Below are 17,205 nucleotides of genomic sequence, written 5' to 3'. Positions count from 1 at the left end.
TTTTATCTTCTTACAATTGATTGACATATGAACGTCCGAACTGGGAGCAGAGTAGGCTACACAGTCCCTCGAGCCTACTCTGCCATTCAATAAGATCATGACCAATCTGATTGTAATCTCAATTTGGCCATTTCCCCTACCCCGATAACCTTTCATTCCCTTGTTTATCAAGATCTATCTAGTTTTGCCATTAAAAAATATTCGGTCTCTGCTTTCACTGCCTTTTGAGGAAGAGAGTTTCAAAGTCTTCATACCCTCTGACTTAACTGGGTAACCCCTTATTTTTAAACAGCGATCTCCTAGTTCTAGATTCTCCCATAAGATGAAACATCCTTTCCAAATCCACCTGGTTAAGACCCCTCAGGATCTTGTATGTATCAATTAAGCTGTCTCCTCTTCTAAATTCCAGTGGACACAAGCCTACCCTGTCCAATCTTTCCTTATAACTCAGCCTGTCCATTCCAGGTATTAGTGAGTAAACCTCTTTTGAAATGCTTCCAGTTCATTTATGCCCTTCCATAAATAAGGAGACCAATACTGTACAGAGTACCCCAGATGTGGCCTCACCAATGCCCCATATAACTAAAGCGTAACATGTCTACTTTGTATTATATTTACCCCACAATAAACAATAACGTCCTGCTAACTTTCCTAATTACTTGTATACTAACCTTTCACAATCATGCACTACGACACCCAGATCCCTTTTACATCTCTGCAATTTCTCACCATCTAAATAACATGCTTTTTTATTTTTCCCACCAAAATTGACAAAATCACATTTTTCCTGACTATCTTTGTATCATCAGCAAATTTAATAACCACACCCTTAGTCCCTTCTTCGAAGTCTTTTCCATAAATTGTAAAAGGTTGAGGACCCAGCATTGATCCCTGTGGCGTATCACTCATTACATCTTACCAACCAGAAATGACCCATTTATGATCTCCTGTCAGCTAGCCAACTATCCATGCCAATATATTACCTCCCACACCATGAGCCTGATGTAGCATCTCAAATTCCTTCTGAAAATCTAAGTACAGTACATCCATTGGTTCCACTTCATCCACATCATATGTTACTTCTTCAAAGAACTCTAATACATTGGCTAAACACAATTTTCCTTTCACAAAACCATGTTGATTTTGCCCGATTGCCACGAATTTATCCAAATGCCTTGTTATGACAGCCTTAATAATAGTTTAACATGTTTTCTATGACAGATGTTAAGCTAACTGGCCTGTAGTTTCCTCCTTCCTGTCTACATCCCTTTTTTGATTAAAGGAGTTACATTTGGTGTTTTCCAATCTAATGGAATCTTCCCTGAAATATTAACTGTCTCATTAGCCACTTCTTTTAAGACCCTATGATGACATCTGTCAGGATCTGTCAGCCTGCAGCTCCAACGGTTTGCTTAGTGCCACTTCCCTGGTGACTGTAGTGAGTTCTCCCCCTCCCTTTCATTTCCTAATTTGTAGCTATTTCTGGGATGTTACTCACATTTTCTATAGTGAGGATTGATGCAAAATACCTGTTCAATTCATCTGCCAACTCCTTATTTTTCATTATTAATTCCCCAGACTAACTTTCTATAGGACCAACAATCACTTTGTTAACTCTTTTAAAAATACCTGTAGAAATTCTTATGTCTTTATATTTCAACCACCTTTCTCTCGTACTCTAATTTTTCCCTCCTTACTAATTCTTTAGTCATTCTTTGCTATTTTTATATTCTGTCCAATCTTCTGACCTGTCACCCATCCTTGCACAATTATATACTTTTTCTTTACTATTATTAATTTTTTTTAGTTAACCATGGATGGCATGTCCTCCCCTTGGAATTTTTCTTTCTTGTTGGAATGTATCTATTCTGTGTATTCTGAAATATTTATTTACATGTCTACCGACTGCTGCATCTCTATTGTTCTATCCCTTAGGTCAATTTACCTTTATTTAAGTTCATATTCCTAGTCTTGGACCCACTCTTCTCTCCCTCAAACTGAAAGTAAAATTCAATCATAATATGGTTGCTGCTACTTAGAGATGCCTTCACTATGAGGTCAATAATTAGACCTATCTCGTTGCACAATACCAGATCTATCTCGTATAGCCTGCTCGCTGGTTGGCTGCAGAATTAGGTGTTCTTAGAAACTATCCTGAAAACATTCTATGAACTCCCCATCCAGGGTCCTTTGGCCATCTGATATTTCCAGCCTCTCTTCCAGTAGATTAAAATTGGCACGATTATTGCTGTACCTTTCTAACAAACTCCCATTATTTCTTCCTTTATACTCTGTCCTAACGTGTTAGGGGGACTGTACGTCACTCCCACAAGTGACTTCTTGCGTGTTTTGTTTTTTCACCTCTACCAAAACCACTCCCACGTCCTGATTGGGCCTGAACTTGGATCTTCCCTCTCTATGGACAAATGAACAAAATGCCATGAGAATAGCCAAACTGTGTTTGATTTTACAGAATGAAATGAATTGCTGCTCAAAAGGAATGGCTGTGAGAGGATTAATCGTCTTTCTGTTGCAGTTTGAAAGCTCGTTCTGCTGATCAGGATCTTGGTTATATTCGTTTCTTTTCCTTTTCCTTGATTGATGGCTATATTTCAATTGTAGTGGACACACAGACACAGAAGAGGTTGGTTTACTTGAAACTCTTTTTAAGAGAACCTGGTGACAGTAAATGCTTGGAGTTTGTTTGAAGTGTTTTGAAAATTATGCTTTGTCATTTCATATTATTTGAACAGTTTTTCCAACCAATGCAAAGGACTAACCAAACAGAGGCAGCATTGCAATTTGGGTTAATTTTATTCTGTCCTGTCCTAGGGTGGCACGGTGGCACAGTGGTTAGCACTGCTGCTTCACAGCTCCAGGGACCTGGGTTCGATTCCCGGCTTGGGTCACTGTCTGTGTGGAGTTCGCACATTCTCCTCGTGTCTGCGTGGGTTTCCTCCGGGTGCTCCGGTTTCCTCCCACAGTCCAAAGATGTGCAGGTTAGGTTGATTGGCCATGCTAAAAAATTGCCCCTTAGTGTCCTGAAATGTGTAGGTTAGAGGGATTAGCGGGTAAATGTGTAGGGATATGGGGGTAGGGCCTGGGTGGGATTGTGGTCGGTGCAGACTTGATGGGCCGAATGGCCTGTTCCTGCACTGTAGGGTTTCTATGATTTCTTCTATGAAGTATGGCAGCAAATGATTACTGGAGATTGTGCTCGTTCAAATACCCATAGATAAAACTGGTTTTCTTTTGCTTACTTTCTCTTTCAATCCATTGAATCATACAACACAGGAGGAGGCCACTTGACCCACCTTGCTTGTGTTGGCTCTCTGAAAGTTATCCAATTAATCTCAGTCACTTTTTTTTTGACCACATCCCTGAAGAAATTACGTTTTTCAAGGACAGAATCCAGTTCTCTTTTGAAAGTTACTATTGAAATTATTTCTGTCACTCTGTTGCAGCAGCGTATCCCAAATCATTTGCTCGTTATGTTACATTTCTGTTCTTCCTTAGCTATTTAATTTTGGGCATCTCTATTAAAGCTCCCTTCATCTTCTTCTTTACTCCAAGGAGAATAATCCCAGCTTCTCTCATCTCTCCACATAACTGATGTCCCTCATTCCTGGTATCATTCTTGTAAGTTTCCTCTGTAGCATCTCAAAGATCTTGGAGTCCTTTCTAAAGTGTGGTGTCCACTAAATGTTTCCTGTTGTTCCACATCAGACTTGTCAACCTTTTCAGGTGAGGGGCCACATTACAATTTTTTCTCATTCGGGCCAATGAGCAAATTTTGGAAAGATAGAACCCATGTTCTTGATGGATTGAGTTATAAGGAGAGGCTGGATAGACTGGGACTTTTTTCTCTAAAGCGTAGGAGGCTGAGGGGTGATCTTATAGAGGCCTATAAAATAATGAGAGGCACAGATCAGCTAGATAGTCAATATCTTTTCCCAAAGGTAGGAGAGTCTAAAACTAGAGGCATAGGTTTAAGGTGAGAGGGGAGAGATACAAAAGTGTCCAGAGGGGCAATTTTTTCACACACAGGGTGGTGAGTGTCTGGAACAAGCTGCCAGAGGTAGTAGTAGAGGCGGGTACAATTTGTCTTTTAAAAGACAAAATTTTGTCTTTTAAAAAAAATGCTTTTTTTAAAAAAAAAGCATTTAGATAGTTACATGGGTAAGATGGGTATAGAGGGATATGGGCCAAATGCGGGCAATTGGGATTAGCTTAGGGGTTTTAAAAAAAAAAGGCGGCATGGACAAGTTGGGCCGAAGGGCCTGTTTCCATGCTGTAAAACTCTATGACTCAATGTGGATAAAGCTAAAGTTACTGTGAAAATCCCCTGGTTGCCACACTCTGGCACCTGTTCGGGTACACTGAGGGAGAATTTAGCATGGCCAAAGCACATCTTTTGGACTGTGGGAGGAAACCGGAGCACCCGGAGGAAACTCATGCAGACACGGGGAGAACGTGCAGACTCCACACAGACAGTGACCCGAGCCGGAAATTAAACCTGGGTCCCTGGCGCTGTGAGGCAGTGGTGCCATTGTCCCACCCCCTGTGCTGAGGGTTGGGATGGACGATTGTTTAGAGGGCAGCAAACCAGGGTCAAGTGATGCAGCTGTAAGGTTGCGTGAATATTCTATACTTGACTAGATTTATCGTTGGAGATTGTTTATCTATTTTAACGCTGATCTTTCCCCTTGGGTGATGCAAATGGTTGTGGCCATGTCCACATGCAGCAGGATGCCCTTCCCACGGGCAAATGGACTGTTTGCCATTCCATCTTTTCACCCGATTATCTGCTTCCTCTCAACAGATTCCCCAGCAACCTGCTACTCACAAGTGCCTCGAGTGAGCTATGGAGGATGGTGCGGATAGGCGGACAACCCCTGGGATTTGGTAACTATGAGTGTGTGTCTGTCGTATGAGTAGCTGGATAGGAGATGAAAAAACTGAGATTTAATGGGCTAATGATCCTGGTTTTAATTTCTCTGCGATGTGCCACTGATGGATGTATAGGTTGATTTCAGTGGAGGTCACCAGGACTTGTAGACAGTTTCAATCAGTTTTACAAGAGTCCCTCATGGTAACCTTTTCATTATTTGACCAGAAATGTATTTTTGAAGAGCATGCATATGTCCTAGTCATGCCCGGGTTTAATAGAATGCAGATGGCATTGGGATCTGCTATTGGGATCTACTGGAATCAATTTTATGAAGTCCCTGCTGGTGAACATTGCTCGCAGGCACATCGACAAGCAGAAATAGACCATTCGGCCCATTGACTCTGCTCTGCAATTCAGTGAGATCATGACTGATCTGACATAATCCTCAACTCCACTTTCTCACCTTATCACCAGAACCCTCGATCCCCTTCCTGGTTTTAAAAACCTGTCGATCTCAGCTGTGAACATATTTAGTGAGGAATTTTTTAAATCCCACCAGTTCCCAAGGTGGGATTTGAACCTTTGTCCCTGGAGCATTAGCCTGGGCCCCTGGAATACCGCAGTGCCACCATCTTACCATCTTGTTTCCTTTGGTGACACTGTTTCACTAAGAAAGGGTGTAAGGAAAGGTTGGCATTCAGCAGTAAATTATGCTTTCACCTAGGTGACCCCCATGAATTTTCACAGACTGAAAAAACCTTTAAAATAACAGGGATTTTTCTGCTGATTCAGTTTGTGGAGATGGTGATCGCTGCATCTGAATTTCACTGTGCAGCCATGTGAATGATATTCTTAAAATCCTGGCAATGTTTCAGGAATGCTTTTGATGATGCACATAGCCTAAGACAAGCCAGTGTAATTTGACGAGACACTACAAAACCCCTGCCCTGGCATATGGCGCACACAGTGAGGACCAGGGGCTGAGCATGTGCCCTCCCTACGTTGGTATTGCTACACAGAACTGGCACGCTGCACAGAACTCCCTCCCCAACAGCCCCGTGGGTGTACCTGCACCACATGGACCGCAATGGTTTAAGAAGGCAGCTCACCACCATCTTCTCGAGGGCAATCGGGGATGGACACTAAACGCTGAGCTGGCCAGCGACGCCCACATCCCATGAATTAACAAAATGGAATGTTTCAATCCACAGAAGCACCATCCTCTTTCTTTTGTTTTAGAACTGGATTTGAAAGTTATGAAGTAGACTGTGGGGCCCAGGCAAACTGCACAGAATTTAGTTTTTGTTGTTGAACAATAACCAAACTGCAAAGCAGCTGAAGCATTGCAACATCACAGCCTTTTAAGAGATGCTGGCATCGTGTCGGGTGGACGATAGAGCCTGATTTAAGCTGCTTCCAAAAAAAAAGTAACTTTTTTAGAACTAATAAAAGTGAATTACTTCGGCTAAATAAGGTTATTGGTTACTTTGCTTGGGTCCGTTTTGGCACCATGATCGGTGGAATCCTGATTGGATAGATACCAGCAGGGTATTCTGGAATTTGTGGGAATAAGGGCAAAGATTTGGGAGGTGACCAAGACGTTTGAGGTCTTTGATGAAAGCGAGATTGGAGATGAGGTGGACATTTGCTCGGATGAAGAATGATATTTTAGGGGAGATGGTGATGACAGTAGTTTTGAAAGGGAAGGATAATTAGAGGCCAAATGATAATTCGACTCATTTTAATCTAAAGATGCAGAAGGCTTGCTGTGGTGAACCATCGTTGGTTCACCACTGGGGTTGTTATTGTGTTACTGTTGGGCTAGGGTGTTGTTGTTATGGGGGTTGTACTATGTTGTTGGGATAGGGTGTTTACCTGTCCTAAGTGTTATCATGGCACACTCCAGTGGGGTCCCGCCTCCGGTGGCAGGGTATAAGACCCCCTGCTCCGGCAGGACCCCTTCAGTCTGAACGGGTGAATTTGTGTTAGTAGTTTCATTGTTAATGTATTAAAGCCTTCTGTACTAAAGCCTTGTTTCCGGGTGCTCATTGAGGTGCATCAATTTAATACATTAACTGAGAATATGGAGCAGATCCTAAAACCGGATCGTCTGACACTGGACCCACGTGCGGTCGGTGCAGCTAACACGTTCGAACATTGGTGGAAGTGCTTCGAGGACTACCTGGCAGCCTCGGTAGCTATCACTACGGACAGTGATAGACTCCAGGTCCTCCACGCAAGGGTAAGCGACGCGATTTACCTAGCCATTCGTGCAGCTTCCACTTACCAGGGTGCCGTCGAGCTCCTAAAGAATAGGTACATTACGCCACCCAACGAGATTCACGCTCGTTATCTCCTCGCTACACGACGTCGGCAGTCGGGCGAGACCATAGAAGACTACGCCAATGAACTCCTGCAGCTTGCCAGGGCTTGTGACTGTAAGGACGTCTCCGCCGAGCAGTACATGCACGACCTCGCCCGAGACGCGTTCGTAGCAGGGGTAGGGTCCTCGTATATCAGACTTAAATTACTAGAAAAGGGGAAACTCAACTTGACCCAGGCAATGGGGATGGCCGTGAGGTTGGAGGCGGCGTCGAAGAGCTTGGCGCTGTACCCCGAGGACCACGTGCAGTCAACGTGGTTGGAGCAAGCTCTGCTCCCTCCTCGCCCCGCGAACCCGCGCTCCCAGATCGATTCGACGACGGCGGCAGCTCCAGGGGGCCAGCGATGCTATTTTTGCGGTGGGGCTAAGCATCCACGGCAGCAGTGTCCGGCAAGAACGGCAATCTGCAGCCAGTGCGGTAAAAAAGGCCACTACAGCAAAGTCTGCAGGTCCAAACCTAAAAACGGCAGTGCAGCTTGTAACCCTCCAGAACGGAGACCATCTCCTTCGGCGCTGCAGTACCCACGAGGTCCGACCACGTGCGACCTCAGGACGGCGCCATCGTGGCAAACAGAGGAGGAGGAAGACCACCAGGAGTCGCTGCGCTTGGCGCCCTCGCCCATGTGCGATTCATGGGGGCGGCCATCATGGTCCACGACGACTAGGAGCGACCAGCAGGGGTCCTCAGCATCCACATCGGCAGCATGCAGTGACGCCCAGGGGCCAACGGTGGCGTCGATCTCTCTGGATCAGACCAGGCATTTCAGACTGGAACATTCTATGATGGAGGTAAAGGTTAGTGGCAGAACTGTAAATTGTCTGTTTGACAGTGGGAGCACCGAAAGTTTCATACACCCTGAAACTGCTAAAAGGTGTGGACTCCGGGTTCTCCCTGCCAAGCAGACCATTTCCATGGCATCACAGTCCCGGTCTGTACCGATCCAAGGACGATGTATGGTAACTCTTGAGGTACAGGGCACAGTCTACGAGCAATACAGGCTCCTTGTGTTACCTCACCTTTGCGCGCCAATTCTCCTCGGACTAAATTTTATGGTCCACATGAAGAGTGTGATCCTACAGTACGGTGGGCCACTCCCTTCACTGGCCGTAGGGAACCAGCCGCAGCCTCCAAATTGCCCAAAACGCCCCGCGTGCAATCTATCCACCCTGAAGATCACGACACCATCCCTTTTTAAAAATCTGGTACCTGGCTGCAAGCCCATCGCTACTAAAAGTAGGCGTTACAGTGCTGAGGACCGGATCTTTATTAGATCTGAGGTTCCGCGGCTCCTCAAGGAAGGGATCATACAGGCCAGTGCTAGTCCGTGGAGAGCGCAGGTCGTGGTAGTCAAAAGCGGGAACAAACCTCGGATGGTCATCGACTATAGTCAGACCATTAATAGATACACGCAGCTGGATGCGTATCCTCTCCCGCGCATTTCTGATATGGTCAATCAGATTGCGCAGTACCGAGTGTTTTCTACCATAGACCTTAAGTCCGCCTACCATCAACTCCCCATCCGCCCAGAGGACCGACAATATACGGCCTTTGAGGCGGATGGTCGTCTATACCAATTCCTCAGGGTTCCATTTGGTGTCACCAATGGGGTCTCGGTCTTCCAGCGTGCTATGGACCGAATGGTGGACTAGAACGGGTTGCGGGCTACCTTCCCGTACCTGGATAACGTCACCATCTGCGGCCATGACCAGCAGGACCATGACACGAATCTCCAACACTTTCTGCGCACTGCATCTCGCCTGAATCTGACCTATAACAGGGAGAAGTGCGTATTCCGTACGCGTAAGTTAGCCATCCTCGGATACGTGGTGGAAAACGGGGTCATTGGCCCTGATCCAGACCGTATGCGACCACTCACTGAACTTCCCTTGCCCGCTAGCACGAAAGCACTCAGGAGATGCCTCGGGTTCTTTTCGTACTATGCACAGTGGGTCCCCAACTATGCGGACAAAGCTCGTCCGCTCATTAAGTCCACGACCTTCCCACTTACGCCGGAGGCCCAATCGGCCTTCAAGGTTTTGAAAAGCGACATTTCGAAAGCCACGATGCACGCGGTGGATGAATCCATCCCCTTCCAGGTGGAGAGTGATGCATCTGATTTCGCCCTAGCCGCCACACTAAACCAGGCAGGCAGGCCCGTCGCGTTTTTTTCCCGCACCCTTCAAGGCCCCGAAATTCGGCACTCAGCGGTGGAGAAGGAGGCTCAGGCCATTGTGGAGGCAGTCAGACACTGGCGCCATTACCTGGCAGGTAAGCGGTTCACCCTGATCACGGATCAACGATCCGTGGCGTTTATGTTTAGTAACACGCAGAGGGGCAAGATCAAGAACGATAAGATCTTGCGGTGGAGAATTGAGCTCTCCACCTATAATTACGATATTATGTATCGTCCAGGGAAGCTCAATGAGCCCTCGGATGCCCTCTCGCGCGGAACATGCGCCATCATGCAGGAGGACCGCTTGAAGGCTCTCCACAATGATCTGTGTCATCCTGGAGTCACCAGACCCTACCACTTCATAAAAGCCCGCAACCTACCCTACTCGGTGGAGGAGGTCAGGTCAGTTACTAGAAGTTGTCGGATTTGCGCAGAATGCAAACCACACTTTTATCGACCAGACCGGGCACATTTGGTCAAGGCCACTCGCCCTTTTGAGAGGCTGAGTGTAGATTTTAAGGGCCCCCTTCCCTCAACGGATCGGAATGTCTATTTTCTTAACATAATAGACGAATTTTCCCGGTTTCCGTTTGTTTTCCCCTGTGCGGACACGTCGACTGCCACCGTCATCAAGGCATTCAGTGAGCTTTTTACCCTGTTCGGGTACCCCTGCTATATTCATAGCGACAGGGGCTCGTCGTTCATGAGCAACGACTTGAGGCAATTCCTGCTCTCATTCGGGATTGCCTCTAGTAGAACCACGAGCTACAACCCTAGGGGTAACGGACAGGTGGAAAGGGAGAATGCTACAGTCTGGAAGGCTGTCCTACTGGCACTGAAATCTAAGGGCCTTCCAGTCTCCCGGTGGCAGGAGGTCCTTCCAAATGCGCTCCATTCTATCCGCTCCCTCCTGTGTACGGCAACCAATGCTACTCCCCACGAGAGGATGTTCTCATTCCCTCGGAAGTCGTCCTCGGGGACCTCATTGCCAGCCTGGTTGACGTACCCAGGACCCGTCCTTCTGCGGCGCCATGTGAGGGCTCGCAAGTCCGACCCCTTGGTCGAACCGGTCCAACTCCTCCACGCCAACCCTCAGTATGCCTATGTGGCATATCCTGACGGGCGAGAGGACACTGTCTCCATTAGAGACCTGGCGCCCGCAGGGGACGTAGCAACTCCTGTCGCTCCTATTCCCCCAGTCACAGATCCACTACTCCTCATTACTTCCCCAGACGTGGCGCGGTCAGCACCGGGACCAGTGCATAACACTTTTACTCCCATGTACAGCTTGCCTGAGACTCGGAGATCGGCGCCACCATCATCACCACCACCACCACCACCAAACGTTCCAAGATCCCCTGCACCATCGCCTCATCAGGGCCGGCCGGCCCGGGAGTCTTTGAGGGGACAGCCAGATGTTGCTTTGAGAGAGCCACCGCAAGCACCTGCTCCGGTTTCGCAACCGGTGTTGAGAAGATCGCAGCGTCGGTGTGGTCCTCCAGACCGTCTGGACTTGTGAATCCTGTTATTTTTTTTTTTTGTCATTGTCTGTTTTCATCCACCCCGCCACCTTTGGTTCCTAAAGGAGGGGTGAATGTGGTGAACCATCGTTGGTTCACCACTGGGGTTGTTATTGTGTTACTGTTGGGCTAGGGTGTTGTTGTTATGGGGGTTGTACTATGTTGTTGGGATAGGGTGTTTACCTGTCCTAAGTGTTATCATGGCACACTCCAGTGGGGTCCCGCCTCCGGTGGCAGGGTATAAGACCCCCTGCTCCGGCAGGACCCCTTCAGTCTGAACGGGTGAATTTGTGTTAGTAGTTTCATTGTTAATGTATTAAAGCCTTCAGTTCTAAAGCCTTGTTTCCGGGTGCTCATTGAGGTGCATCACTTGCTATATCTGTTAAAATAAAGCAGGGATTATCAATTGAGGGTCAGTTTGCCCCCTAAGGATTCATGTGGTTTTAAGGGACCCACGGAAAATAACCAGAGAATGTGGGCCCTACTCAATTCACCATGTCTGAAATGTATGAAGCGGAACCTGAGCATCATGATTCTGCCAAAGGCCAGAACCAAGTTTCACCACCCATCTGGATGTTAGAGAGCTTGCAATAGCAACATGTTACTGTACTCACCCACTCAATAAGCCGCACCTTCGGCAACTGTCTGTGTGGAGTCTGCACGTTCTCCCCGTGTCTGCGTGGGTTTCCTCCAGTTTTCTCCCACATTCCATAGATGCATAGGTTAGGTGGATTAGCCATGATAAATGCACGGGGTTATGGGGATAGGGTGGAGGGGAGGGCCTGAGTGGGATGCTCTTTTGGAGAGTCTGTCACACAAGGGGGGCCAGGAAAGGAAGTTGTGGGGAAACAGGAAGGTGGGCTGGGGAAGGAGAGGGGGCAGGAACAGGAAATGAGGCTGTGGTGTGGTGGGGGGGTTGAGGGAACAGGAAATGAGGTGGGGGGGGGGAGGTGGGAGGCAGAAGGAAAGGAGGCTTTGGGGGCGGGGATGCCAGGAAAGAAATCGGGGGAGGGGGGGGATCAGTTAATGGGAATGGGGGTCAAGACAGCAGATCCGGGCTGTGTGCAACATGAGCTCGAAGGACATGAGGGGAGATGTGACGGAGATACACACAGGTTCAGGTTAGGTTAGGATGGGTGGAGCAGTGCATGTGGAGTGGTGGGTGGAGTGGGCAGAGAGTGAGAGAGGCCCAATACTGCTTGATGTGGTTCATCCAAATCTGGCAAATGAGTCGCCAAATCACAAATGCGTTTAAAGCTGCCCGATCCAGTTATACAAACATCCAATTCAGGAAAACTCGTAAAACCCTGGTTTCTATTTTCTATTTGTTTAATATTCTGATCTGTTTTCACGTTGCTGTATAAATTCCATATTCATTGCATGCTTTGAGGGAAATGGTGAGGGATGTGGGGAGATACAATTGAAGTATTGTGTGCCTGGGAGAATAACAAATTAATAGTGGCAGTCAACAAGCGGCTGTTGATTTGCACATTTTATGGGCTGGATTGGTTTTTGTCCATTTACTTTGGCTGAAAAATCAAAATGGATAGCTTTGTTAACAAATGTGCAGGAGATCGTGATTCTTTGCCTTTTTAAATGCACTGCCTTGTAATGGGATCCCAGTCTCATTTGCTTAAAGTTTACATGCCAAGCACTTGCCCAGCTGAATGAGCAAAATGTTCCTTTTATTTGGTTGTTTTTTGTGAAATTTCTGTCTCATGGGTTTAAGTATTTGATGCTTCATTTTGGCCCATCAGTTATTCCCCCATCTGCTTGAATAAGGAATGAATCCGTCAGTAATTGCTCTAATCTCGGGGAGGGTGTTACAATATTGAGATTCTAGTCGATTTTCCTCTCTCCTCATCTCTCCTAGTTTGGATTTTAAATTTCAGAGATTTGGAACGCCATTCTGGGTCCATCTTTATGCTATAAAACCATAGAATCCCTGCAGTGCAGGAAAAGGCCATCCAGCCCATTGAGTCTGCACCGACTCTCCGAAAGAGCATCCGACTCAGGCCCTCCCCTCCTACCTAATCCAATGACCCCGTGCGTTTACCATGGCCAATCCACCTAACCTACGCATCTTTGGAATGTGGGAGAAAACCAGAGCACCCGGAGGAAACCCACGCAGACATGGGGAAAACATGCAAACTCCACACAGGCAACTGGCTAAGAATGAAATCTTTTCATAGAACCCCTACCATGCAGAAGGAGGCCATTCAGCCCCTCAAGCCTGCACCGACATCAATCCCACATATCCCCAAATATTTACCCTGCTAACCTCTCTGACACTAGTGGCAATTTACCATGGCCAATCCACCTAACCTGCACATCTTTGGACTGTGGGAGGAAACCAGAGCACCCGGAGGAAACCCACACAGACACAGGGAGAATGCCTGTGTGGAGTTTGCACAGTCACCCAAGGCCAGAATGGAACTCTGATCCCTAGCGCGGTGAGGCAGCACTGTGAGGCAGCACTGTGCTATCTTGAGCATAAATATAACCTGTGCTGCTGAGACTGAAATCTTTACATGTGAAATAAAAGCCCTGTTAATTGTTTAGTAGTTTGTTCAACTCCAATATCAAGGTGTAACTCCCTCCCCAACTATCTGACCTTCACCTTATTGACATGAAAAGGTGACATTTCTTAACAAATGCTTGAGTTGAGATCACAGATAATTTTCAGGGTTTAATTCATTGCAGGAGCCACCTGAATGTTAGTATAATGCAGTGAGTATAATCATTGTTGTCAATACGATGCCAGTTCTTTGATCTAACCATTATTCTATTTCTGCAAATCCTGATGCCGTTAAATCTATCTCCTCAGATGAATGTGGGATTGTCGCACAGATCTCTGAGCCTCTAGCGAATGCTGACATTTCCGCTTACTACATCAGCACCTTCCATTTTGACCATGCTCTGGTAAAAGACTTCATTTTCTGCACATATTTATACACAGCCTGTTACGTCTGTGTCAGTTTGCTTAACAACAATAGATGTGATGGGATATCAATGGATAGAGGAAGGTGTTTTTGTGAAGATAATTTTTTTGATAATTTATTTATTACTCAAGTTGTAGAGTCATCAAGACTGCAAGGAGTTTCCACATATTGCTGACTGCGCAAACCGCGGGATTGAGCTCCCCAGTCATACTTTTAGTTAAAAGACACTTGCATTAAATTGATGCCAATGTTTTTTTAAAAGCTAGAACTCTTTTATATTTCCTTTTAATGTAGTTTTTAAAGTGGAGAAAAGCAGCTTCTCCACCACTTGCCAATCATCTCCCTACTCTTGTAGCCTCTCCTCTTGCAACAGGGCAAGACCACTCTCTGAAGATTAAAAGGTTAGAGAACAGAAACAGCACCTCTTTTCCCCTCTGCACCAAATTCCCAAACTCACACTCTGGCTGTGCCTCACTCAGGATGTGCTCTCTCTCCCAACTGCTCATGTGGGAATCTTACTGAGGTGGCCATTTAACCTCTTGCGCCTGTTTTGCCATTTAGTCGGATTATGGCTGACCTGATTTAATTCCATATTTTGTCTCTGTCCAATATCTCTGTTTTTGGTTTGCAGAGTATTAAATCCGAAATTGATAGATCCAACAATTTGCTTAGCATTTACAGAATAGAGTTCCAAATTTCTCCCATGTTTTTGTGTCCTAACTTTAATCCTGAAAGGCCTTACTCTAACTTTAGACTGTCCCTCTAGTCTCCAACTCCTCAGTTAACATCTCAATCATATCTTCCCTTTAATCTTTTCTAAGAAGAGTAACACTCCAAGCCTCCTTCAACATCACCTTCCAAACCTGTGACACCTCCCATCTAGAAGGACAAGAGCGGCAGCTGCATGGGTACTTCACCCCCTCTGAGTTTCCCTCTAAACCACTCACTATTCTGACCTCAAAGTCACTGGGCCAAAATTCCAGAACTCCCTAACGGCACTGTGGACGTCCCTACGCCGCATGGACTGCGACAGTTTGGTGAGGCAGCACCACCTCCTTCTCGAGGGCTATTGGGGATAAGCAATAAATGCTGGTCTTATCAGTGAGGCTCACATCTCTTGAAGGAATAAAATAAAAAGTACTCCCAGGTTTTCTAGTCTCCATGTATTTAAAGTTTTTCACTGAGCGAAGGTAGGATCACGATGTTTGAGGGAAGGTAGGAACACGATGTTAAAAAGATGAAAGCCATATGGTTTTGATTATAAACATTTAGATACCTCTACATTAATTTGGGCCAGGTGAGGAACAGTGGCAATGTGGGGTTTTGCTTGGGAAGATGTATCTTTATTAAAGCTTCAAAAATGTGTTATTTTTTGTTTATGATGTGGAGATGCCGGCGTTGGACTGGGGTAAACACAGTAAGAGTTTTAACAACACCAGGTTAAAGTCCAACAGGTTTATTTGGTAGCAAATGCCATTAGCTTTCAGAGTGCTGCTCCTTCGTCAGATGGAGTGGAAATCTACTCTCAAACAGGGCACAGAGACACAAAATCAAGTTACAGAATACTGATTAGAATGCGAATCTTTACAGCTACCGGGATCTTGGGTTCATGTCACACTATCAGTAACCCCCACAGCTTGCCTCCTGGACTTGCAGAATCTCACTGGCTGTCCTGTCTGGAGACAATACACATCTCTTTAACCTGTGCTTAATGCTCCCTCCACTCACATTGTCTGTATCTTTAAGACCTGGTTGGCTGTAGAGATTCGCATTCTAATCGGTATTCTGTAACTTGATTTTGTGTCTTTGTGCCCTGTTTGAGAGCAGATATCCACTCCATCTGACGAAGGAGCAGCGCTCCGAAAGCTAATGGCATTTGCTACCAAATAAACCTGTTGGACTTTAACCTGGTGTTGTTAAAACTCTTACTATTTTTTGTTTAGCCAGATTAGTCGACCACTGTTTTCTTCTTCTCCTCCCCCAGGTGCCTGAAGAAGATATTGATAGTGTTATCACCATGCTGCAGAAGCGTCAGAACGGTGAAAGATAGCAAAGACCACCTGACCTTGTATCACCTGATCTTTCAACTGCAATGACTTCATCCATCAAGTTGATGTGTAAGCTTTGAAAACCAGGAATTACTGTCTCCCAGGAGCCTACGCTGTCAGCACAAGACCGACATTTAGACGAATGGTGTTAAACAGTTTACTTAGAATTAAAGTTAGCTAATTTTCTTCAGGAAATTGGGTTAAATTCTGTTTACTACTTCAATGATTGAACTACTCCTGCAAACAGCCATGAGAATTTGCATTCCTGTTTTGCATTTAACACCTTTTTCCAATGTGTGGATGGTCTTAATTCTCGATGGCCTGCAAAAGTGCTCCATTTGCTTCTTAAGGTTAAACTGGATGTAGTGTGAAATAGCTTTCAAACACCATGTAATGCAGGTAAGCTGGGTCATGAACCTTAAACGTTTGAGTTGTTACGAGTCCCCTACCCCTTGAATCTATGCCTGAAGAGAAACGAAGAAGGTGGGATGAGGGGATGGGGAATAGTGGTTGTGGGGAGGTTTATAGCATTATTCAACCCTCTCTGATATGTTATTGGAGTCTATTTCTGGATGGATCTTTAGCCCGATTTGTATGGCTGTAATGAATTATATTTAATTATCCATGAAAGTCTTATTTAATTCTACTTGGTTTCTAAGTATTTTAATATACTTGCAGTTATAATCCTCCAAGGTCTGTATTTAAGTGGTGCTGCTATTCTTCCACTACAATGAGCTTCCTTTATCACGGGAAGCTGAAAGGATGAGATCGAGGGGAGTGGAATAAGAAAGCTGCCATCTTGCGGTTTTTATTCATGAAACTTATAACAGGTGCTTTAGTCGCACTGCAACCAGTGTGTGCTGGACTTAAAAAAAGTTAATTGTTTTACTATTAGGAACTGAAGTCCTGTATCTGTGAAGTTTATTTGCTGGACAGACCTCGGGTTGCTGGCTGTAAACTTGTTTTTGAGATTAAGTGTTATTAAAATAATTAATTTACCAAACAAAGTGTTTCTGTGTGCGTGCTTTTAGAAAAGACAATCTGATCAGAAACTGACAGTGCTACATTGAACAGAACAGTAGCTGAGTGTGCTGGTTATTTTCAATGTTAGGTGTTCCTTGATCTTTTTCCACCTTTTGCTCTACCTTTCTCTCCTGTTTTCTGGTGTCCCGTCCCCTGCCTGATTCGCTTTTTCAGTGGCTTCAGAAGAACATAACTAGGAGCAGGAGTAGGCAATTCAGCCTCTC

The 17,205-nt window shown here is 45.8% G+C and overlaps 1 protein-coding gene across 1 annotated transcript in view; it reads left to right on the top strand.

The window, feature by feature from the left end:
• LOC144502968 (cytosolic arginine sensor for mTORC1 subunit 2-like) overlaps window positions 1–16,959 on the top strand; it is a 64,350-nt gene extending 47,391 nt beyond the window's left edge. Inside the window, exons 6-9 of the mRNA XM_078227416.1 lie at window positions 2,537–2,644; window positions 4,823–4,905; window positions 13,796–13,890; window positions 15,895–16,959. Coding sequence (XP_078083542.1) covers window positions 2,537–2,644; window positions 4,823–4,905; window positions 13,796–13,890; window positions 15,895–15,960 — 352 coding nt within the window. The 3' untranslated portion in view covers window positions 15,961–16,959. The remainder of the gene's footprint in view (window positions 1–2,536; window positions 2,645–4,822; window positions 4,906–13,795; window positions 13,891–15,894) is intronic.
• Window positions 16,960–17,205: the final 246 nt, after the last annotated feature.

The sequence above is a fragment of the Mustelus asterias genome, chromosome 13 (assembly GCF_964213995.1).
Source record: "Mustelus asterias chromosome 13, sMusAst1.hap1.1, whole genome shotgun sequence".
NCBI classification, from domain to species: Eukaryota; Metazoa; Chordata; class Chondrichthyes; order Carcharhiniformes; family Triakidae; genus Mustelus; species Mustelus asterias.
Note: the sequence above shows the minus strand (reverse complement) of the source record. Positions and strands in the feature narration are given on the sequence as shown.